We start from the raw sequence: 24,516 nt of genomic DNA, 5'->3' as shown, positions 1-24,516 counted from the left end.
ACCACAGGGCGACATCACTAACCGCTCGGCTAAAGGGTCAGACCCGTTAGCTAGGGGCTAACGTGTGTTATTACTAGTTTACAGTCGTCACCCACCCCGGAAGCGGGCCCTCGCGCTTTGTTATTCCCGCGCTCCGAAGAGACTTCTGAAGATCTGCACACTTCCGGATCCCACTGCTGCCATCAATGTAACCGGTTATTTTCTTGCCCGGTGCGGGATTAGATACGGAGTGTACTGCACCACAAGGCGACATCACTAACCGCTCGGCTGAAGGTTCAGACCCGTTAGCCAGCGGCTAACGTGTCTTATTAGTAGTTACAAAAGTATTTGAAAAGATGGACAATGACACATCTGCGAAGGTCTTGCCAGAATGCCTTGGGTGTAAGAACAGGGCCAGAACAAGTGCCACACTGTTTCTGGACGTTCATCACAGAAAGAACACTTCGTGTTTACAACTCTTACATTTCTGCATAAAGTGGTTGGCGGGATAATATTTATAAATTATTTTAAAGGACACCTCTTTAATCTTATTTGTGATTAGGTACTTATGTGGAAGCGTCCAGATTCATGTTTACATGCGAGAGCAGCGGGTACACACGGCCCGTAATCGCTTCGTATTTCGAGCGCGAAATACATCCAATCAGCGACGAGCCTTCTCGATAGGGACCCACCTCTTCCGGTGGGAGTTATGCCGCTTCCGCTTTATTATGAATCCCACGGCACTTCTAGGCAAGACACGCCCCGCGTGGCATCCAGACGCAAGGGTTCTAGGACGACCCGCCCCTACTCTGCCTCTGATTAGCTTACCTTAACCCTAACCCCGCCCAACCAAGGAGGCAATCTGGCCAATCCTAGCGCTTGAATGCTACGCGGGGCGCGTCTTGCCGAGAAGTGCGGTGGGATTTATAATAACGCCGTCCGCGTTACGGAAATCGAGATTTTCCAAACTCCCAGTAGAAAAGGACGGTGCAACGCCGCTCGGAGTAAACTCGGAGGGCAAATCCATTCCACCCCGACCTCATGGGGACGCAGTCGTCTGACGTCACACAACAATGGCAGCACCCGCGGAGGCGCACAGTGTTAATGGTAAACCATCAACTAAAAGGCAACGTAAAGTATATTTGCTTGTCCAATTAGAATAATGCATATTATCATAGAGTCAAACGTTTTCTGCGTGTAAATTGAAACAATCTCTTAAAGTTATCTCTGCACAAAAAAATAACTCGTTTGTTTGCAAGGAGGCTGCACTGCTGACAGTTCAATTGTCTATACACTTGCCCCCCCCCCCAACAAAACGGTCAGCCATGTTTTTTGTTGAGGTTTGACGTCGTGCACCTGGAACCCTTTGAGGTCGAAAATTGGAAATTTCAACTGTGAAATTCGGACCTTGGACTTTGGACCTTGGACGTCGTTGTGTTTTTCTATTTGTGGTTCTGGTTTCTCTGTTGTTAATCTGATTTGCAATTTGTCACGTTTCGTTATTTGTCGTTGTGTTTTGTGAGTTGTTGCTGTGTTTTCCCTATTTTACATTGTGGCTTGGGGTCACTGCAGAATTCCCGCATGAACGCTATTCAAGGGCCACAAGTACAGACAGACCCTGGCGAGATCCGCTCCTGGGTTAGAGAGGACAAAGGCGCTTTAGTTGAGGGTAGGAAAAAATAGAACCATGGTCAGCAAGAAGCTCTGGTGTATCTTGTCTTCCCTTACTTGTACATGAGGTTTGGCAATTGACATGCGTCAACCTAATTCTGCAAATAAAGGTTTGCAATTTGTTTAAATGTACTAAAGCGACACATATTGAAAATGATTACTATCACGCAAGTGGGCGGCACAGTAGTTAGCACGCTCGCCTCACAGCAAGAAGGTCCTGGGTTCGAGCCCCGGGGTAGTCCAACCTTGGGGGTCGTCCCGGGTCGCCCTCTGCGTGGAGTTTGCATGTTCTCCCTGTGTCTGCGTGGGTTTCCTCCCACAGTCCAAAAGACATGTAAGTCAGGTGAATCGGCCATACTAAATTGTCCCTAGGTGTGAATATGTGTGTGTGTGTGTCGACCCTTTGATGGCCTGGTGGCCTGTCCAGGGTGTCTCCCTGCCTGCCGCCCAAAAACTGGCGGGATAGGCTTCAGCATCCTCGCGATCCTGGTTGGGAAAAGCGGCTTGGATAATGAATCAATGAATACTGTCACACATAAGAACTGCAATCTGTTTCATCATCAACAGCACTGAACCCTCTGATGCCTTGATTTCCTCACAACAACCTGAAAATGAAATGATTTCAGATGTGCCTTCCTAAAAAGGGATTGTACTGTAGTGCTAATGTATTCAGGACATAACACTGGAGCACCTATGGCATTCTGCCTTCTTAGTAGTACACTCCAAAGTCATGGAATCCGCTCATTAGAAATCTGCCACAAGTCACAGTGAATTCCTTGAAGCCATTAGCAGTTGTTGAGAATGGTTTGGACCGGCCTCAGCATCGACTATAATGACAAAGACGGGATGCCAAGGAGAATCAATTCTTCTCTGCGGCTTAAGAATGAAACTGTAACAGCGAGTGTGCCCCCATTCAGCTCCAGACTGTCGTCCCGTTCAACCACTTAATTGATCAAGGTTTTATTTATCCTGCCACAGGACTTAAACCTAATTTGTTTCACTTTCAGTCACAAAGCACCTTTATCGAATAACAACGCTCACAGTCTGCTGTATTACGTTGTATTTCCCCCCCCCCCCTCTCAAAACATTAATGTTGAGTCTGTGTCTATTTACATCTGGCAGAGGCGATTTAAAACACGAGTTAATTATCATTAAATATCTCTAAATTAATTTACACCGGCATATACACGCACAGTGGGATCTTCGGTGGGAAATATTCGTTTCGCATGTGTCCTTAATACAGGAAACGGGTGGACGTGGGAGGGTGAGATGAGTCGCTTTGCTTTTGTTTGCTGCGAACAAAACAGAGATGCATCATGCGTATCCTCTTTACTCCGCAACTATGCAAAGTTGTCCCTGTAATTGGGTGATATTTTTACCGCTATAGCCCCTGCATGCATTTCCATTACATTTCTGTCATGAAATACCCGCCTCACTATCATCAACTTAAATGGAACGTCAATACTTAGTACATGGAATGGGGAGCGTGGAAATGGGCTTAGAACTGGGACCCATAAACATAAAGTTTAACGCCACCACCAAAGGCAGGGCCAATCATGGCACTGCCTTTGCAAATCAAAGAATAATAATCGCAGCTTTTCTCACCCCGCCGACTCGGTGGCTTTATATAAATAAGTTAATAACACCCTCTATTTTACTCTCTCGTATTTTTTTTTATCCATCACCCTTTCCCTCGTTTTCGTTTCCTTATGTGCTGTGCATGATGCCTTTCACCGCCCCTGAACTGCCCCGCTCCCCATTGTTGCTTACATTCCCTACCGTCTTGCCCTCGCGTACGTTTTCATTTCATTGTTCAATCATGGCGAACAGGCAAAATGAGGCAAGGCAAAGAGATGTAAAGAGAGACAAAGTCAAGAGATGTGGTGGGAGGAGGGTGTGGGGTAATGCACACTACACCACTCAGCTGAGCTCAGTCGGATGTCCAGAGGGAGATCCCCCCCCCACAAAGGGCCATTTTATCAGCTCATTTGCATTACCACAACTCGGGCTGTAAGTCAGCAGGCTGCCGAGAAGGAGACAGCGGTGACTAGCATAGGCTGATTATGACTATCATATATTAAACCGTACTGGGGGGGCTTTCCAAAAGAGATGAGCCAGATAATGCGCTGATAGATTTTTACTGTTAACTATTAACGTTATTGAAAGTGGAATCTGCAGCTCGCTGTTATATATCACAGTGCGCCACATCTGTTGAGATTAAGTGGGTTCTCCAGTTGCCGTTTTGTCAATTGCCGCACTTCTTTGGTCCCCCTTGGTCCCCTAAATAAATCAGTTAACGGGAGTTTCGTGTAAAATCCTGTTCTGTGTTTCTAATTTTGGCTTTGGTGCGGTCATATTAAGATGCTGATATAAATAAAGTATGGGCTGATAAACAAACAAGGGCCATGGGGCTGCTTAAATGAATCCTCCATACAATGCATGATGTTCGTCACTTTACCCACATGACTCCGACCACTAGTCACAAGATCAACATCATGTTCTTCTCATAGTGGCACACACAAACAACTTGTTCAGAAATGGATGTTGGGGGTGGGTGGGTGGGTGGGTGGGGAGTGCACACACTGTATCTCTAAGGTAATTAAATGGAACCAAAAGGTCTGCTGTGACCGGCAAAGCTTGGCAGGCCCAGACTAATGGTGAAGCTAATTAGAGAGTGTGTTTTATCCCCCTAATGAAAGTCATCTTCTCAGCCCCCAGTATACAGACAAGTTCAACATAGCTGCTTTGCGGGTCCACAGAGTCGTTCAACGCCGTGCCGCTATTCTCCATTCACATCCTGGCCACAAAGGCTTTCCAAGGGCATAGTGTTAGCTCTTAGACCACAACATTTACTCTACAAAAGAGGCTGCCAATATTCAGTCCATCCATCTCTCTCTCTCTCTCTCTCTCACCATGCCGTATTACAAAACCCCTTCAATAATGACAACAGGCCTTTATATTCTGGGCATCCCTACAGTATGCAATAAGTGTACTATATGGTATGCTCAGCTTGCAGTAAAGCCCTCGATCAAACTCAATAACCCATTTTATCTGTACTGTTCACTTCTGCTGTCAGCATTGACAGCATCACACTCGGCAACCAAGGTTTTCCCCCCATAGTTGTTTTGATGCTGCTAAGTGAAAGATGATAAATTAGAACGTTGTCAACTCTCGCCATCACTTCGTCCGTCGCAAATCTTGCTGGGTGATGTGCGGCTGGGTTCCAGCGAATAATCTCACATTTTTGGTCATTTCACTATTAATTACGCGAGTGTTGGCAAGTGGATTATATTAAAAAGATAGACAAGATAAGGGTTTCCAGTCTCTCTGCCCCGCTCTCGCTTATCTCCTCCGCACTACTCGGACGGTTTGGAATGTATGAAATAATTTGGCGTTGAGGAAATTGACTATTTTCAAAATGAAGCCGCGTGGATTTATATGGACATTTATAAGGAATTAATAGTTTTTTTTCCTCCCCCCCTTCTTATGTCGCTATCCATGTAAATGGGTAGTAACCTTTTAAAGATGACTTGGGAGTTTGGCGGGAGCGTGAAGAACAGTGCCTGCCTTTGTGAACTTGCAGGAACAGCAGCTCTGAGCTGATCTCCTTTGATCGTGTTGAAATTCAGGCTTTCATTGATCTCCAGCTTCCAGAGTCTCTCTGATGTCCTTCACAATGGCGAGGACTCAGGGCTGTCGTGATCTAAACCCCTGCTATTCCTTTTTTTTTTTTTTAGGGTGTTTTCGCCTCTTGAGGGAGCGTCTTCAACTGTAATAATTAAGGTTTTGCCTTAATTCACCTCTCCTGTCAAGCTTACGTCAGGCCAGCAGTTCTCAATGTGGTTTTAGTGGAATACAACAGATTTAAAAAAGAAAAAGAAAAAGGTATCTGAAGTATTTCTTTTGTTCGCTTTTGCCGTTCACCTTTTCAGGAGGAATATTTGTGTATGTGATTCGAATGCTGTTGGGGATTTGTTGTGTCACGTAGTAACCAAAATGTCCAAGGGGATATTTGTTCAACAGGAAAATTACCTCCCAGGAGTATTAGAAATAATGGAGCCCTTTCTTTACAGTTAAAATAGCATCACGACTGAAAGCCCACTTTATACAGTATGAATGGCCAGGGATCAGGGGGACATTATTATTTATTGGCTTTGCAGCATAAAAAGGGAGAAATATATATATATATATATATGTATGTGTATATATATATATATATATATAACAACAACAACAACCGTGTTCTGAAAAATAAATCAGTGTGCACTCAATTTAATTCATAAGATGGCAGTTGCTTGATTTAATATTTGCGTGGCCACGGTCAAGATGGCATGGGCTGAATGTGCTTTTTTCTTTTTTGGTCAGTAATGATGGCAAAAATGGGCAGTATATAAACATTTATGCAAACAGCAATTCCGTAAGGAAAGATCAAATATAGAATAAATACAAGATTTATACATGGAATTTATATTTTTGATTTAGGTGGTTAGGTTCCACTGTGTCAAAACATCTCCGTAGAAGGCAGACGGTGAGGGTAGGAGATAGGATGCCCTGGAGTCTATATGCTGGTGGTGGTTGAGCCTCTGGAGGTGTATATCCCGGATAAACCAAGGTTTTACTGAGGTGGGTTGGGCTGCGTTGGGCCCGTGAACGGAGAGTGACAGATTAGCGATAAATTTGTACATTTCGGCACGCAATGGCTGATTGGCTAGCTGCGGGCGGGCAGAAAGGTGATTGGTTAGCTGCGATGATGCACAGAATTAGTGCGAGGGGCATAGAGCTTTGGCAGCGTGAGAAAGAGTTTGACAGCGTGAGAAAGTGGGAATGATGGAAAGTGAAATGATGGTGACGCTTGGAATTTTGTGAATGAATGTGGCTGTGGGAGAAAGGGGAACGAGCATAATAAAACTACTAAGTGGAAAAGGGTAAAGATGTGAAAGAGATGATCTTCATTATTAAACATTTGCAAAAGTTTCATTAATAATTGTATATACACACACACACACACACACACACACACACACACACACACACACACACACACAGTGTTACATTTCTACCTTTGATCCTGACAAGTCTTATTAACTGCCATGACAACTACAACTACCGGAACAACAGAGCAATGTTTTTAGTAATTTTTTAAAAATTTATTTATTAACTCGAAAAATTTGTGATTGTTCATTTTTGTTGGATGAGGTTTTGCATTGCAGGGGTATGGTGAAACATGTTGACCCGTCATACAAAGTTCAAAGTTCATACACTTTGAGAGAGAAGACAGTCCTCCCATTCATGATATTTATGTGGCAATACATTTCAGAAGCCCAGCAGACCATATATACATTTGTCTGTCTGTCTGTCTGTCTGTCTACACATCATGCAGCCCCCCCCCCCATATAAATAAGCAGCAAGGTTAATCAGACAAAAATGTTGCACATTACTCGGGTGAGACACTCCTAGTTGGAGCTTCCTCCAAACTAATGCCTAAACATTACCCCTGAGAGAACCTGGGGAAAAATATCTTGCAAAATTATAAAACTGTGGCACTTGTAAATCCAGGGAACCTTCACCTCAAGACATTGTAAAACTTCATTCATTTTTTTCCCTCTTTAACTAGGTGAAAATACACAGTTGAGATAGCCATTATTTATCATTTTTAAACATGCTGGCAAATAAACGAGGCGAAGGCTACTGCGATGAGAAGCGTAGGGTTGGATGGTAATTTGTTTTAATGGTCGCAGATGATAATTGCAGAGTTAACTTTTAATAAGTTTTTCCTTTTACAATAAGCAATACTCTGCATGAGAAGAATATTTTGCCAGCGTTGAAAACAAATAAGGAATATAGTAATATTCCCAGAATAAAGAAATATCACATGAATAAACATAAAACCCTCTTTACGCTTTTGTCCAAAAAAGACTAAGGCTTAGTCCACACATACACAGGTATTCTTTAAAAAGTGTCTTTTTTTTGTGCGTTTTGGCCTTTCGCCTACACACTAAAGGCGTTTTAGGCCACTGACAGATTTTTGTGTACATGAAAAATTGAACGTTTGGTAAATGATGACGTCACACATCATTTTGTGCATGCTGTAAGCCGCAACTCCACCCCCGTTGTCTGTCCACATGAACGCGTCACACTTTGCTTTCAGATTTGCCATAGCGCCTTTGAGATTCGCCAAAAAAGGTATTGGATAAATAAAGGTGAAGAAACAGATGTCAGATAACTATAAATACATAATAATAAAAATCATAATTAGCTATTATTGTTTTTGTTTTAAAAAATATGTTCAGAAAGGGCATGTCAGTCTCTCTTTAATTCACTTCCGCCAAAGGAAAATGAGCTCACTACGCATGCTCAGAATGCTCTTTTCTGGCGTATCATTGATGTGGACTTTATCGCCACCTGTTAGCTCGGCGTGATTGGTTGAACGTTTGTAGTCTATTTTGCGTTCTCGTGTGTATGGAGATATTTTGTAAAACGAAGGTCGTGTGGACAGAATTTATATTTAAAACGGGGAACTATCCGTGTACGTGTGGACCAGGCCTAAGAAGAGCGCTAGCAATTAGCAGACATTCATGGGTCAGCTCGCAGGCATTTTAGAGTAATAGAAGAATAGTGGAGAATAGTAATCATATCATGGCCGAGTGATATGGGATACTGAATCAGCTGGACAATACCTAAAATTTGTGATGCATGCTTAGAGACCATCAATGCATCATGATATGCCTGGAAAAGGACCGTTTTTAGGCCTTTCTGGAATGAAATGGGAGTGTCTGCAGCTCTGATGGAAGACAGGAGCTTACGCTTCCATTTTGGGGTCAGCTGGGAGAAAGGTCTGGACCTGCAGAGCTCTTAAAGTGGGACAGTAGCCCTCTAGAGGTACTGCAGAATGAAGCGGGCAAGCAGGAATGTGTATGTCAATATGGGTTAGCAGGTGAGCTGGTCCAGTTCTTTTAACTGCCTGGAAAGCCAGCTGCAAGGTTTAAATTGTTATGCAGGCAGTAACCGGGGGCCAATGTAAGGTTAAAAAGAGAGACAAGACGTGCACATCTTGGCAGGCTGAAGACATTGTTTTGGATTCCTTGCAACAGTTGGATTTAATGGACTGGGAGACCAGTAAGAAGTGCATTGCAATAGTCTAACCCTAAGATGACCAGGGTCTGACTCTGGACCAGGAGATGCACAGCATGCTCTGATAAGTACAGCTTCATCTGGGTCTCACTAATTATCACCATTTCTTCACTCTTTATATTTGTTTAATCCAATTTGGAGGGAAGTTGTCCCAGCAAGCATTGGGCAGAAGGCAGGGAGATACTGGACAGGTCAGCAGTCCATCACCCTATTACTCACATACCATTCATATCAATTGGGAATTTAAGTGCTCCAGTTCATTTGACTTAGTCAGTGGAAGAAAACTTGTCTACTAGTGGGTAGCCCACATAAACATTGGGAGAACTTGAAAACTCAATTTACTTATTTCAATTGCAATAAATATATTTCCCTGGTTGGAGTGTGATGCTGGGGTGAGGTATAAGGTTGGGTTAGCTACATGGTATATTTATCTGTTAGCGACATGGTGTCATGACCAGACCTGTTGCTTTGAGCAAACATGTCCCCATGCAAAAGTGAGAGGAGGAGAGTTTCTTTCTGAATCTACTACTACCACTTTTGGCTGTGCCCGTTGGGGGTCGCCACAGTGGATCATCCGTTTCCATTTCTCCCTGTCTTCTGCATCTTCCTCTGTCACACCAGCCACCTGCATGTCCTCCTTCACCACATCCAAAAACCTCCTCTTTGGCCCTCCTCTTTTCCTCTACCCTGGCAGCTCCATATTCAGCATCCTTCTCTCAATATACCCAGCATCTCTCCTCCACACATGTCCAAGCCATCTCAATCTTGCCTCTCTTGCTTTGTCTCCAAACCATCCAACCTGAGCTGTCCCTCTAATATATTCATTCCTAATCCTGTCCTCCTTCATCACTCCCCAATGAAAATCTTAGTATCTTCCCCTCTACCACCTCCAGCTCCGCCTCCTGTCTTTTTGTCAGTGCCACTGTCTCCAAACCATATAACATAGGAGAGTTTCTTTCTGAATGAGTCGCATTACTTCATAAGGATAATTCCTATCATCAGGCCTCTGAAAAAAACAAAACAAAACATTATGCCTGGCTATGGCTGATTTAAAATCTTCAAGTGTTGATTTGCAATCAATTTAGAATGTTTATTTTGACAATGATCATGTTGGTTATAGGAATTTAGCACTGCTAATTAAAACCAGCGGAGTACTGACACCATGGTATAATAACCTACTATGGATAAATAATAAGATACGTAGGTTATTGAAATGAGCCAGCAAAAGGCTGAACTGGTCAAATGATGCCCAGCCCTACACTGTGGTAGATTACTATAGTCTTTTATTTGCACTTTAGAGGAAATGAATCATAATATGTAATTATACACATGCCATGCTTTGTGGAAGTGATGTTTGATTTCCACACAAGTGCAGATTTTGTGTGCATGCTTATGTGTGTATGCATGACTACAGATACTAATATTTGTATTGTATGTGTATGTGTATTTGTGCGTGTTTATTTGTGCGAGAGGTGTGTTTTTCATTGTGTGTGTGTTTGATGTGGGGGGAAAGTGTGTGTATGTACATAGGTTACACATTTGTTTATGCATGCTTGTGTGGGCCAGGCTTTGGAGACAGTCGGCTAACTGCCAAACACAACAGAGAATCTGAGGGACAGACTGGCATACTGCCACCCAACAATGTTGAGCCTAAAATAACATTAATTTAAGTCTCCTCCTGTGAAGCATAAGGAAATGAAGTGGTAAACAATTCATAAAACTGAAGCTTTCATGCAAACGAAATAATTTAAACAAATAAACGAGTGAATTAAATAAAGCGAGCACGTGGAGTATAGTATAACCGCTAACTGTATGGTTCCTGCTTGCAGAGAGGCCCATCTGCCGCTTTAAACCCATCCTAACCTGATTGGTTGGATAATGGACTTTTTAACCGATAGGTCACACTGTGTGAGAGTTAACGGCGTTCTCTCCAACCTGCTCTACTCATCCACCGGTTCCCCCACAAGGTTGCTGTCTCTCCCCCCTGCTTTACATCATGTGCATCAGTGAGTGTCGCAGCAGCTATAACAGTAGACACATCGTAGAGTTTGCTGACGATTCTGCTTTTGTTAGCAATTATCATTGAGTTCAGAAAGTCACCACCAAGCCCACTGCCAACTAACCTGGTGGACAGCTACACATGTTTGGGTGTTGTTCTTGATAACAAACCGTGTTTTGAATCCCATGTTGATGCTACCTCTGAAAAGGTCCAGCAGAGACTGTTTTTATTCCTGAGAAAAATTAACTCTTAACATTTCCACTCAGATAATGACCGTCTTTTACGTAGGTTTCATTGAATCTTTTTTAACCTTTTGTGTTACTGCTTGGTTTGGAAACCTAAACCTGTCCAATAAGACTAGACTTGGAAGTCGTATCAGAATGGCCAGATCTCAGGGAGGAGTCAGGCCAAGCTTTTGGTCATTTACAGCAGGCGGGTCCCTAGGAGGGCTAACGCTGTATTGGACCACTACGCTACCCGGACGCCCCAAGAATACATTTTTAGAAATAAATTTTACAACTTGTATTAACATACATATATAGTGCGTATATTTTGATTTGATATATTTTCATATGAAAATTAGGACATACATTTCTACGCTGGCTCCTGTGATAGGGTTATGACCTAGTTTTGACTCTTGGGACCAGTTGCAGCTGGTTGCATATGCCATATACCAAATGAGCAATAATGAAGAAAAAATAAGACTAGGTTAAAACTTAATACATTTATTAAACGGCTGTTTTTGTGCGACAATGTTTAAAAAGCGGCTGTTTTGACATCGGTTCCGTGAACAGCCAATGACATAATAGAAAACTGTTCACGCGGCCAATGAGGAAACTCCAACTCGGCTGTCCGACCAATGGTTAAACTCCATCACTCACTCACGGACAACCGCATGTGTAGGGCTGGACTCACTGTTGCAGTCCCCCCCCCCCCCCCAAAAAAAAAATTCCTGCACTTCTCCTCATACGTTTGTTTTTATTCAAGTTAGGCAAACTCAAATAGAGCAGTTACAACATTTTTATATCATTTTATCATTCTGCTTGTGCCGGGACTGGGTTCTTGAGATGTAGTACCAGGTCAGGGGCCACAGACACCCGGGGGTCCCCCTGCCTTGCAAGGAATGTTAGCATGCTGTTCAGTGCCTGTGCTCAGATATCCCACTCCCTTATTCCTTTCTGCTCTTGCTCGGTTTCATTGTTGGTCATCTGGAAGTCAGTTTAAGACAGTGATTTATGTTTGGGGTCTTATGCAGCATAGCCTCATTACACGCACAGCCACACATTTTGAGAATCAGCAGATAATTACAGTATACATCATGGACCTAGTGGGGCCGAGCAGATTCGGTCCATTCCGTTGGCCTATCATTTAGGCTGCGGGTGTAAAAAAGGGAAAACTGGATCCAACTTGTTCGTGGAATTTTGTCATCACCCTGTTTTTAACACTTTCCTTTGTTTAGCAGTTCACCGTGGCATTCTCAATTAATGTTTTTTGTTTAGTGTAGTGTGTGATGTCCTCACTACGACTTTGCTTACAGTACATCAATATCCACAGGATAAACACATGAAATAAGACTCAGGAGCTTTCCAGGCCCCGGGCTAGGTCTGATAATTGAACATGATTTGTTTTTGGCATCTGTTTTGACATAGTAATAAATCTACTTACGTTTGGTATCATTAATAATACAGCCCTCAGTTATTATTACATGTGGTTAGAGCTCCAAAAACCTTTTATACAGGTCAACTCCTTCAGATTGTAAGTCCACAGTTGTGGGTGTGATGGATCGATACATTCACTTTTGTACATTAACACAGCTGTGCACTATCAAGACGGACTGCAGCATCCATTGTATCAGGCTAGAATAATAAGAAAAAGGGGGTGTCCAGGTAGCGTAGCGGTCTATTCCGTTGCCTACCAACACGGGGATTGCCGGTTCGAATCCCCGCGTTACCTCCGGCTTGGTCGGGTGTCCCTACAGACACAATTGGCCATGTCTGCAGGTGGAAAGCCGGATGTGGGTATGTGTCCTGGGGTCTCATGTATCAATCGTTACTATGGGCAAATTTGTGCGTACACACCCATGGCATGTTTGAGACCTGAAGTTTGTCTCAGTGATCAGTGTAGGACCTGGGTAACCCCTGAATTTAGACACCGATTGGCTAACACTGATGTCTTTGCAGGCCCGGGTGATTGCTCAGTGCAAGATGTAGACAATAGATGTTAGGAGGAAGGAATTACAAATAACCGTCATGCTTTGCTACTGACAGTCAGACAGTCTTAAGGGCTAAAAAATTCCAAGGTTGTGTATGCACTAATTTGCCCATAGTAACGATTGCTACATGAGGCCCTGGTCACTGCACTAGCACCTCCTCTGGTCTTTCGGGGGGGAGGGGGAACAGGGGGGAATAGCGTGATCCTCCCACGCGCTACGTCCCGCTGGGGAAACTCCTCACTGTCGGGTGAAAAGAAGCGGCTGGTGACTCCACATGTATTGGAGGAGACGTGGTAGTCTGTAGCCCTCCCCGGATCAGCAGAGGGGGTGGAGCAATGACTGGGAAAGCTCGGAAGAGTGGAGTAATTGGCCAGGTACAATTGGGGAGAAGAAGGGGGGGGGTAATGGGAAGGAAAAATTAAGCATGATGTCGACTTCAGCTTAGTTTAGAGTTTAATATTCTAATTTACATTACCAAACAGTTCACTGTGGTGAGCCTCAGCTGGATTCTTAAACATGGTATTTTTGCAATCATAAGCATATATATATATATATATATATATATAGATGGTGTGAAATTTCACAGGATTATCGTGATAACGTTTTCCATATTGCCCATTGCTAGAATCAAGAGACAATTAAAGGAGTGACTCTAACAAGCCTTTTTTTTTTAATCTTCCATGAAGGGAACTTTAACTCGTGCCCGAACTGAACTGAACCCTGAATATCTGGACCTTCGTCCCCGAGCTGAGCTGAACCCTGAATATTGGACCCCATGCACCCCTTTAGTGAGTACTAATGGTCCTATTTTTCCAAAAAGAAAAGAAATCACCGTAGCGCCATTTATCCTTCATGCTTGCCGTCACTCGAAGAAAACCCAGGCACATCCCTCATCTGTTCCACACTAGTTTCACTTAAACACATCATGTGGTGGAAAAATCTGCTAAATTATGATTTGCCAGATTCATTAACATGCTAATATTCATCATTCCATCCTAGGCTGAGGATTTCTTCATATGAGGCATTGCTGTGAACCTTGATTTTCTTCATATATTCTCCTTATTTCTTATGCACGATGTTTGTGTTTTTTTTTTTGCCTCTTCATAGCTGTGACATATTCTACTAAAAGCATCATTAAATTCAAGGCCTAATGTGCTGCTAATATTCCTGCCATTTTTTCCTTGAGTAATAAGTATTTGTCTCATTACCTCCATGCTTAGAAAACAGTGAGCCTGATAGTGGTTTGGGGGCTGGGGAGCGGTTGCTGGTGTTGCTGTGCTTGCAGACTGGTGATTCTTAATGATGTTGTTAGTTTTTCTCACTCTATGCAGATTCTGTTATTACCTATATCATCATGGCGAGGTTTATTTTTAAGAGGGTGTCTCAGACTATTTTTCCCATGAACCAAAACACCAAGTTGTTGGTTTTTTTTTTTTACATGCCCTGTTTGGATACTAGCATAAACACAGCCTGTCTACTTGCCTGTCTCTATCTATCTATCTATCTATCTATCTATCTATCTATCTATCTATCTATCTATCTATCTATCTATCTATCTATCTATCTATCTATCTATCTATCTATCTATCTATCTATCTATCTATCTATCTATCTATCTATCTATCTCTGTCTGTATATCTATCTATCTATCTATCTATCTGTCTATCTGTCTGTCTGTCTGTCTGTCTGTCTGTCTGTCTGTCTGTCTGTCTGTCTGTCTGTCTGTCTGTCTGTCTGTCTGTCAGCTGACATGAACCTGAATAAGGAACGACTCGTCTTCAAAATCTCTGTACACTTTGCATTTAACGGCCCACTTTAGAGTTTTAGTTACGATTTTTTTTCTTTAATCTCTTTGTATCTGAATCCAAATTTAGCCTGTCTGGCATTTAGTGAATCCATCAGGATTTGAGTAAGTTGATGTCAGCAGTAGATTTCTCCCACTTTTATGTCTCTCTCCTCAGTTAAACCATATGCGGTGTGTCATTATTATTGTTGTGGTATTGCCTTGTGTGCCCAGCTGAGTGCAGTTAGCGGGATGGAAAACGGGTAAATATGCGTTGTCCATTCATAAATTAGCATTTCAGTGTAAATTTGAAGAATATGCTGGTATACTCATACATGCATATGTCAACAGCTCACAGGACAAAATATTGATCAATGCAATGTCTTGGATATTAATGGGTGAGAGAGCATCACACCTCGCTTGACATTTCTCTTTGTCAACATGAATAGTATAGCACTATGACACATTTTCTTGTCATAGATATTCTCACTTTCCCCTAAATGAATACACGGTAGTAATACACCAGCAGTTTAACACAGATTCCCCATTTAACTTACAAGGGCGGGATGAGTGGAGAGCGAAGACACAAGGATATTTCAACTTGCAACGGGCTAGCTACAGAGGATGCCTCTTCACCAGAGGTCTTAAAAACTCATTCACCCACATACACACCACCATCACAACAACCAACCAGGATGCGCACACACACACACACTCACACACGTGTGTTTGTCCCGCCCTGCAATTAACCCCTTTCCCCAGGCCATTTGTACTGTAGCTTCTGCAGATATATTGGTATTGGTCACTGAGAGAAAAGGGACACCGTGCACTGGTCCTGTTAGCCCCCCATTATTTTCTTTGCCCCTACTATACAGACCCAGCAGAATGTTTGGTGTGTTGTGCAATCAATATTTCCTATGAGCCTCCCTGTCTATCTCTCTGGCTAGCTTCAGCTTCACAATTTGGAAAGAGTTAAATATTCAGCAACCTAAAATTGCATTTAGTGCAGACGGTATCAAAGAAACTCCTCGGTAGTGTTAAAGAGCTGTAGAAAATGCCTGATTGACATCCTGGTTTTAGATTATTTTCTGCATGCTTTCTAGTTTTTCATTTCAATATCATTCTGTTTGTAATGTAAAACCCGAACACCTGTCACAATTATGTGTTTAGGCGCTGTCTCTGTGAAATCTTAATGTGATCTGTGCAGTGAGAAGACCCCACACTAATTTGAGATATGTCCCCAAAACATATCGTTAAGGGGCTTGTAACGTGATGAAAATAGCTGTGTCTCCCCGAAGCTTGCAATATTCAATATTTGGACTTTTGCATGATTTAATGAACAGGATTTCACAGAGAAGTCTCCCAAGCTGTCTTCAGTGGGTGCTCACTCTGGCTTCGTGAAAAGAACTGCGCTGTCTGCTTATTGGGCCTCTGAAGATACTGAAGACTCTCTAAGACAAATAGACACATATAGGCAAAAACACATGCACACACACACAAAGATACACACCATTGCCACACAGGAGGCCCACTTCTTCCGACCCAAGAGGGAATGATGACTCTCACTATCGCCTCAAAGCAAGATAGCCACAGTGCCCCTAGTCAGCCGCCTTATTAAGTTACCCGACAGCTTTATTGTATTGGTGTTCGATAATTTCCTTTCCTTTGTCATTTTGGAGTGCGTCAGGGAGTTGTATGTAAGGGATGTGCTGGTGGGTAGGGGTGTGGATGTAATGTGAAAAAACGCAGCTGACGGAAATGATTTCCCCTCCGGTGGTTGAAGTGTCACTGGGCTGAGTATTAAAGCAAGGGTAGGCTATTTATTGTGGAAGGATTTTTTGTTATATTTGTTGAAATTGTCTTTACATCCCGACAGCAATCAATAAATAAAATGCTCTGACAAAGAAAGAAGAAGAAAAAAAATCTGGTATCTGTGGCTGTCGCAGACCTGTAATATGTCCATCCAATAATTTCATTCAGTCTGCACGAAATGATTGGATGGCCTACCTGCCTGTCAACATACCTTCCTGCCTACCAGTGGCGGCTGGTACTAAAAGAAAAATTTTTTTTGGGGGGGGGGCAAAATTTGTTAGCACCAGCCACCACTACTACGTGCACTGTTTCTGTGCACTCATTGCGTGTGACCAGAGTCTTCCACAAGGCTAGGCAAGGCTAAATCTATTGAGATAGTCACACAAGAATGGCAGAGAAAGTGGAGCCAACATTTTCAGTTCCACCTATACCTACAACAGCTTGCACTGCTAAACAAAGCAAGTAAAGAAAGACGGAAGTAGAAAAGGCTGCAATCAAAAAGAGGTTGGATAATAATTTATAATAGTAATAATAATTAGCTAGCCAGCAATAAGTTACTGCATCAAACTCAAATTTCAATAAAATTTCCCATTACTAACATGCTAGCTTGACAGCTATGACTACAAACAATAGCCATGTTTGTTGTTTATATTGATCATGATAATGTTAGGTGTTTTCTTGTGAATGACATATGAGGCACCATATTTCCCGGACTATAAGTCAGTTTTTTTTGTTTGTTTTTGTTTTTGTTTTTTTTTACTCGTCTGGCTGGTCCTGTGACTTGTATTCCAAATTGACTTATACAATGTATGTCTGTGAATGTTCTCATTCATCCAGGTCATGGGTATCCAAAGGAGTTGAATCAAGTGCAACTGGACTTGGCATATATCCGTGAAGACGTTTCGCCTCTCATCCAAGAGGCTTCCTCAGTTCGTGCCTTTCTGACTAGATGAATACAATGTAATTTTGACGGACAAATACACTGCATTTCAACTAAGGCCACTAGATGGCACTGTTTAATCTTGTGACTCAATTGAAAATTCAATTGAAAATACTGTACCGCCCATAGAAATTGAATGAGGGTAGAAATGACATTGAACTTTTTGCCATGGTCATTTGAGTAGTTCAAAAGAAAATGGCGATTGTCGTTGGTTGTTATGATGCCAGCCAACACCAGTGGGGGCGTAAATGTTCATACTACGCCACTGCTCGATTGGTCGTTACTGCAAAACCTCACTTCAATGAGTCCGCGACTAAAAAAAAAAAAAAAAAAAAAAAGTCTGCGACTTGCTGCAAGTCGGTTTATATGGAAGTTAGCCCGCTACAACAGTCACATGTCTTTGCAATGGCAGCGGTTCAGATGGTGGCAGCGGCTCTGACCATCCTGCTATGTTGATTTGAATTGGGATGGCCGTGCTACTGTCATTCAGTTTCTATGGTACCACCATATAAATGTGACTTATACACCGAAGTGACTTATAGTCTGGGAAATACCGTAGTTGGATGCGGTTAGTGATGAAAACGCATTGCGCCCCTCTCCCCAACGCTCTCTTGCGGACCGAGTCGTCCTCCAGCAGTAGTCAGGCAGTGCGCACTCATGTGTTTTGGGGGAGTGGCTTTGGAGGGAGGCCTGAAGGGAGCGGCTGGGATTTTTTTCAGTTGGATACTTTGAAAATCTATCTTACTCTTGCTGGTTTCTCCAAAGTTGCCTACCTCAGCTTTAAGACCTGCTTGGCCACATAGACACTTTAGCTTCTTAATGGAGAATTTCAAGCTATGCAGGTTTTCTAGACTTTTGGGGATCGATAAGTTTACTGCGAGGTTTATCTTTTACAAGTGTCTGGTAAATTGAACAGGTACTTTTACACTTTCTGATAGTTCCTATGGCATAATGGAATGTAAGTCTAGATGATCTCACCCATACATGTGTGCACAAAGTGATTATCTTTATTCTTATATCAGACATTTAAGACTTGCCTTCAGTAAATGGCCATAGCATTTTTGGCTGTTGACTGTATTTTTCTGATATTTTATATCCCTTTTGCATTTTTGCAGCAAAATACTAAAAGTTGGCCCATCATCTCCCTACAGTAAATAGAACATTAACATGTTATATTTTATTTAAGTATGTATTTTGTCCCTTTCCTCATCATCCCGGAGGTCTATGTGTTTCCAGATAGTAATATAGCAGCTTTACTGAACGGTATCAAGGTGAAATCAGGCATGTTGTCAAAAACAATCCCTGCAGGTGTCACCGTGGGGACTTAAAATGAGCCAACGACAAATAAAATTAGGAAATTTACACATGGGAGAATATATTATCCTCCAAAATGTGTTTATTGATCACGCTTTAAAATCGGATTAATGCAATGTTACAGACAGTTTTGCCTATTGGGGTTGACAGTGTGTGGTTATTTAAATGAGTCTTTGATGAAGCACTAAGCTTTAAACTATTTGTGTGTGAGCCACAGTATACAGTAAAATAATTTGTCGTCTTGTGATCTCTTCAGCTGCCGAAAATGCTCTTTAGGATAAAATAACCTTAGATCACCCAATAGAATTAAAATTGTTGTCTCTTTTGTCCATCTTTGCATATTAAGCAGGAAGGGAACAAATTCACAAAAGACATGTGGAGGAGTTATCTGTCATATGTAAGATGGAGGGGGGCAGTCAGTCACTAATCAGATCCCTTATCGGTGTCAAGCTATGGCAATGTGTTGCTAGTCCAGCACGGTGGCTCAGTTAGTGCTGTTGCCTCACAGTAAGAAGGTCCTGGGTTCGAACCCCAGGCCGTCGTCCCAGGGCCTTTCTGTGTGGAGTTTGCACGTTCTCCCCGTGTCTGCGTGGGTTCCCTCCGGGTGCTCCGGTTTCCTCCCACCATCAAAAAGACAGGCATGTTAGGGTTAATACTCCTGTCTGTGCCCCTGAGCAAGGCGATGGAAAGAAGAACTGGAGCTGGTCCCCGGGCACTGCACGGCGGCCGCCCACTGCTCCTAGCTAATCGGCTAGGATGGGTTAAATGTCAGAGGATACATTTCTCCACGGTAATTAATGAAGTACTTCTTATCTTATCTCACGTACTGTATGTTTCTTACAGTAAAAATATGGTGCATCTTCGTTTGTGTGGAAGAAAGGGAATTTAATGAGGTTGAGGAGGGCAGGAAGCGGTTATCGGTTTGTTTGATTCGAGGTGCTGGATAGATGGTTAAAGTCACATGATGTTAATAGACAAAAGTGTTATTGATTTTTATCATTTTATTCCTCACCATTTAGAGTGTGTCCATTCATTTTTGATAATGGTGATTGTTTTTACCACCATTGAAGAAAAAAAAGGTGAAAATTTCAATAAGAATATTTTCAGTCATGTATTCTAAAAGGTTTAATGAAAAATTGGATTGAGGTGTTTTTTTTAAACTGAGTTTGTATGATTATGTAATTGTGTGTGTGTGTGTGTGTGTGTGTGTGTGTGTGTGTGTGTGTGTATAAGAACACGTGTCTCTATAGGTGGTAGGATAATCTCTTAATATTGTATTCACGATACATGTCATATTTGGTGCAGAATTCCAGTATTTGGAAATGTGCTGCAAAAAGTGTATCTGTAAGATTTTGGACTTTAAGTTTGTGCCCGGTGTCCGACAGGATTACAGTATAGCAGTCCTTGTATTACCATGGAAATGTTGAAAGTTGCGGCGTGGTGGCGCAGTGGTAAGCGCGGTCGCCTCACAGCAAGAAGGTCCTGGGTTCGAACCCCGGGGTAGTCCAACTTTGGTGGGTCATCCCGGGTTGTCCTCTGTGGAGTTTGCATGTTCTCCCCGTGTCTGCGTGGGTTTCCTGCGGGGGCTCCGGTTTCCTCCCACAGTCCAAAGACATGCAGATCAGGTGAATCGGCCATAGTAAATTGTCCCTAGGTGTGAATGTGTCTGTGTGGGCCCTGTGATGGACTGGTGGCCTGTCCAGGGTGTCTCCCTGCCTGCTGCCCAGTGACTGCTGGGATAGGTTCCAGCATCCCTGCAACCCTGAGTAAGGATAAGCGGCTTGGATAATGGATGGATGTTTAAAGTTAGTGGCCAGTCAGGCTTTCTCTATTGTTAAAAAGCTACTGACATAAAGAGAAGAAGTTTTATTTTGCTTACTCTGTATGCCAGACTGAGGACACTTCAAAGTTCCACTATGGACAAGCTGCAAAATGATATTGTGTATTTCCTACAGGATGCATTGGTATTTATGATGTGCATGCTTAGATTCAGGTACATCCACCCAAAGCCAGCAGACTCCATGTATCCTTGGTCTGTTTGTTTGTATTCTTAGTTGTTCTTGAGAAGAAGAAGCTGAAAAGGGACAGTGATAAAAGGCAAGTTTTTTGCCCGTGACTGTATAAGTGCAGTTCTTTCCACCTTGCCTTCGTTTTGGTTTGACAAAACAGCTAAAGATTATACTTACAAGGTTTTCTGATAAATGGCAATATATTACCTTTACATTGTATAATTCTGTTGCAGAACTAACTTCAGGGTTCTTTGCTGATTCATTTGTGCGGACTGCTGCAGTGCAGTCAGACATGGCGGTGTAGCAAAATCTGCTTTTGATTGAGGATCTATAGATAAACTTTTTTCTCCAGCATTGTATATATAATAAAGTACATAGTTGTATGAGTACTGTCTCTGGTAATATGTTTTCTGAAGCTAGGTTCACACTAGGTAACTTTCCTGAAAGACTTTCAGTCCTAGCCTTCATTTGCATACATTTAAGTATTTCAAGGACAGTCACAGAGCGCTTCTGTGACAAACAGCCGTGTAGCGTGACACCCCTGGCAGCGCTTTACTATAACACTCTCAGCAGCCTCTGAGACTCCAGACAAAATCAGACCTTTTTCATTTTCTCACCAGTCTCTCATGAAGTGCCATTTAAAGGCAGAAGTCCTTTGCTCTCACAAAAAAAAAAGAAAAACTTGCACATTGGAAAGCAATGATAGGAAAAAAAAGAGACTTTAAACGAGTATAACTGGATCCTCTCCTTTTTGGTCAGCATATACAATATCTCAAGCTGCAGCAACAACAACAACTACTTAACTTGCTCTCTGTCGTTATTGTAGCGAATTTGGGGGGCAGTCGGGAACCGCTGCAGCCGGGATGCGGACCCGGGTCTTCTGCACCACGGGCGACTACGTTAACCAGTAGTCGATAGTCGGACCCTTTAGCCGACTGGTTAACATAGTTGCCCATGGTGCGGGAGACCCGGGTTCACGTCTCGGCTGTGGCGGTTCCTGGCTGCTCCCCGAATTCGCTACATCGGTGTCAGGAGTGGGATGGTGAGACCGTGAGGTCACCGGAAGCGTGTGCGCCCAGAGGCGCGAGGCAGCTGATATGCTGAAACGTGGGGATGCACTTCCTGAAGGAGGGGGGTAGTGTAATGACCACGGATGACTAGACTCGCTAGCCCTTGGCTAACGGGTCGGACCCTTTAGTTGACTGGTTAGCAAAGTCGGCCGTGGTGTGGGTGACCTGGATTCGCTTCCTGGCTACCCCCTGAATTCACTACATTATTCTGTATTGCACTTCTGCTCAGTACTCCCTTCGTATTCCGGCGTACTGCGTGTGGATTGGCTACCTGAAATAGGTGGCTTCATGGTATTTCTTGCGGCGCATTACGAGGGTTGGGCACACCGAAGTGTCTCAGGCAGGGAATCAATGTGTCATCCCCAGTGATTTCAAGTCATTAAATGACTCTAGGACAGAAAGACCAGTGAGTTGTAGTCCTCAAGTGTGACACGTTCTCCGATTAGAAATCTTGGAGCTAAATCCGAAATTGCATAAGCATACTATTTAGTACATCAAATAGCATGTGAATGATTTTACTATGTCCAAAACCATAGTATGCATTAGGTAGTATACATCCAGAAACATATCATACCATGCAAACATTGCACACTACACTGGCGTGAGTATTCCACAATGCGCTGCAATTCTTCACCATGACCAACAATGGCAGAGGGAGATACAAAACCCAACCAGCAGAACAGTATCGCATATTAATAATACGCTGGAAGAGTGGGTCCAGACACTATGGTTGCATCTCAAATCACATATTATATACTACATACTGCATATGTGTACTATCTTCCAATACTATTAGTACTTTGCTATAGAGCTGCGCTACTTCCTTTCAGCTCTTTGCAGGTTAAAGACATCATGCAGGATATAAAGCTCTACTAGTGTGGTGTCCCTCCTTCTTTTTTTTTTAGTGTAATAATAAAAGATGATTTTAACCATATTTTGTTTAACAAAGTGAAAAATACTTCTGACATTTGAACAGTTCCACCGTTCTACTGTTTGGGGTTTGTATCGCCCTCCGCCATTTTGGGTCATTGTCCCGAAGTATTGCAGTGCTTTGTTGGGGTACTCGTGCCGGCATACTGTCCAGTTTTTGCATACTGATTTGTTGGGTGTTGTATGACATCTGTGTATTTTTCATATACTATTTGATGCGTACTATTGTTTCGGAAATACCAAAAACACTCGCATGCTATTTTGGTGCGATAAATAGCATGCTAGTGTGCGATTTGTGTAGCAGCCTATGTAATCTTCCCTGAGCCAATTAGGCTGTCCGCATCCCACTCACCCACAAATAGCTAGATAAATGATAGATAGAAAGGTTTAATGAATTATGGTCTTACTTGCTGTTCCAAGATACAGAGAGGAAAACTCACTTGGTGGTCATAGCTTCCAACATGAGCCAGACTCAGATAAATTCATTGAGCCACTTGGATGCTGCAGCTCCAGTTGTCACTTTCAGCTAATAATCCAGGCTTGTCTTTAGTGTCTTTTCTAGTGTGCTTTTCCACACTAAAATTAAACAGATGGACATCAATAGATCCTCGTGGGGCTTTTTTCCCCCTTGCAACTCCAAATCCAACTTTAATTAGTAGTGGCATACTCACTTATGCTATGCTTACCTCACCCCGCTATTCATCATCTAACAGTTCAACTGCAGTACGCAACTTTTTTCACATTAAGATACTGTAACAATGAATTTGATATCTAATACATTTCTAGTTGTTTTAAGCAAAGGAATACAGACTAAAGGCAGCCTTTTGGGAGCGCTTACTTTAAAGTGCCTCGCAGCATCGTATGCTGTAAGCCTTTTAGGTGTGCCACTGAGAATAATTTACACCTCCTCATGAAATAAAACATGACACAAAAAACACGTGTTATTTTATTATATGGTGTTCTGCTCCAGTTTCGACAACGCTGAGAGTTTTTGTAGGCGTCGTTGACGTCGGGTAGACTTCAGGGTGAGATTTAGCAGTGCTCCTGTGAAGGTTACTCTTAATCTGCATGCATCAACCTGATCGAGTACCCAAGACTAAGGGCCCAGGAGCTGAATAAAGGAAGGCAGATGGGGTTGCAGCGTGCAAAAATTAGGTTAAAACAGAGAGGTAGAGAATTCCCTGCAAAGGTGACGGGAGTATAAATCATGCTCCATCAGCTAAAGCTTAAAATGGAAACCCCCTCCTGCACAACACCGTGTCAGATGCAAGATTTTTACTCACTTCTAACCTGTGGTTGCTTAAGTTACAATTTGGCAGAAAATGCTTGAATATTGTGATTCAATGCAATTACGGCAGTGATTAGCTGGATAAATGAAATTACTATGAATTATGCTAAGAAATTAGCCACGGGCAGATTAATTTGTTTTGCATTCTATTTCTCAACCAAATCACAGTTCCAACCTCCCATTTATATTTCTGATAGAGAAGGAGGGGGAGTAGGCTGTTTTTCTTTTTCCTTTCTTTTTTTTCCTTCAGTAACACTCAGCATAAATTTGGTTTTGAAATAATAAGGTTTTAAATCACTGCTAAAAACGTGGTATTTTATAATAATTGATGTCCTGTTCTTCCATTTTGTTGTTGCCGAAACATCATCGTACGGTGTG

The 24,516-nt window shown here is 42.6% G+C and overlaps 1 protein-coding gene across 5 annotated transcripts in view; it reads left to right on the top strand.

The window, feature by feature from the left end:
- Positions 1–24,516, top strand: part of LOC130111690 (protocadherin-9) — a 285,870-nt gene that overhangs the window by 61,192 nt on the left and 200,162 nt on the right. For 2 of the 5 annotated variants that reach the window (XM_056278950.1, XM_056278949.1), the window contains one exon: positions 13,679–13,780. The exons of 2 other annotated variants lie outside the window; for them this stretch is intronic. In XM_056278950.1, the coding sequence (XP_056134925.1) occupies positions 13,679–13,780 (102 nt within the window). Of the gene's footprint in view, positions 1–12,655; positions 12,678–13,678; positions 13,781–24,516 lie in introns of all 5 variants that reach the window. One more of the 5 variants, XM_056278951.1, reaches the window with a different exon arrangement.

Source organism: Lampris incognitus, chromosome 4 (assembly GCF_029633865.1).
Source record: "Lampris incognitus isolate fLamInc1 chromosome 4, fLamInc1.hap2, whole genome shotgun sequence".
In the NCBI taxonomy this organism is placed as follows: domain Eukaryota; kingdom Metazoa; phylum Chordata; class Actinopteri; order Lampriformes; family Lampridae; genus Lampris; species Lampris incognitus.
Note: the sequence above shows the minus strand (reverse complement) of the source record. Positions and strands in the feature narration are given on the sequence as shown.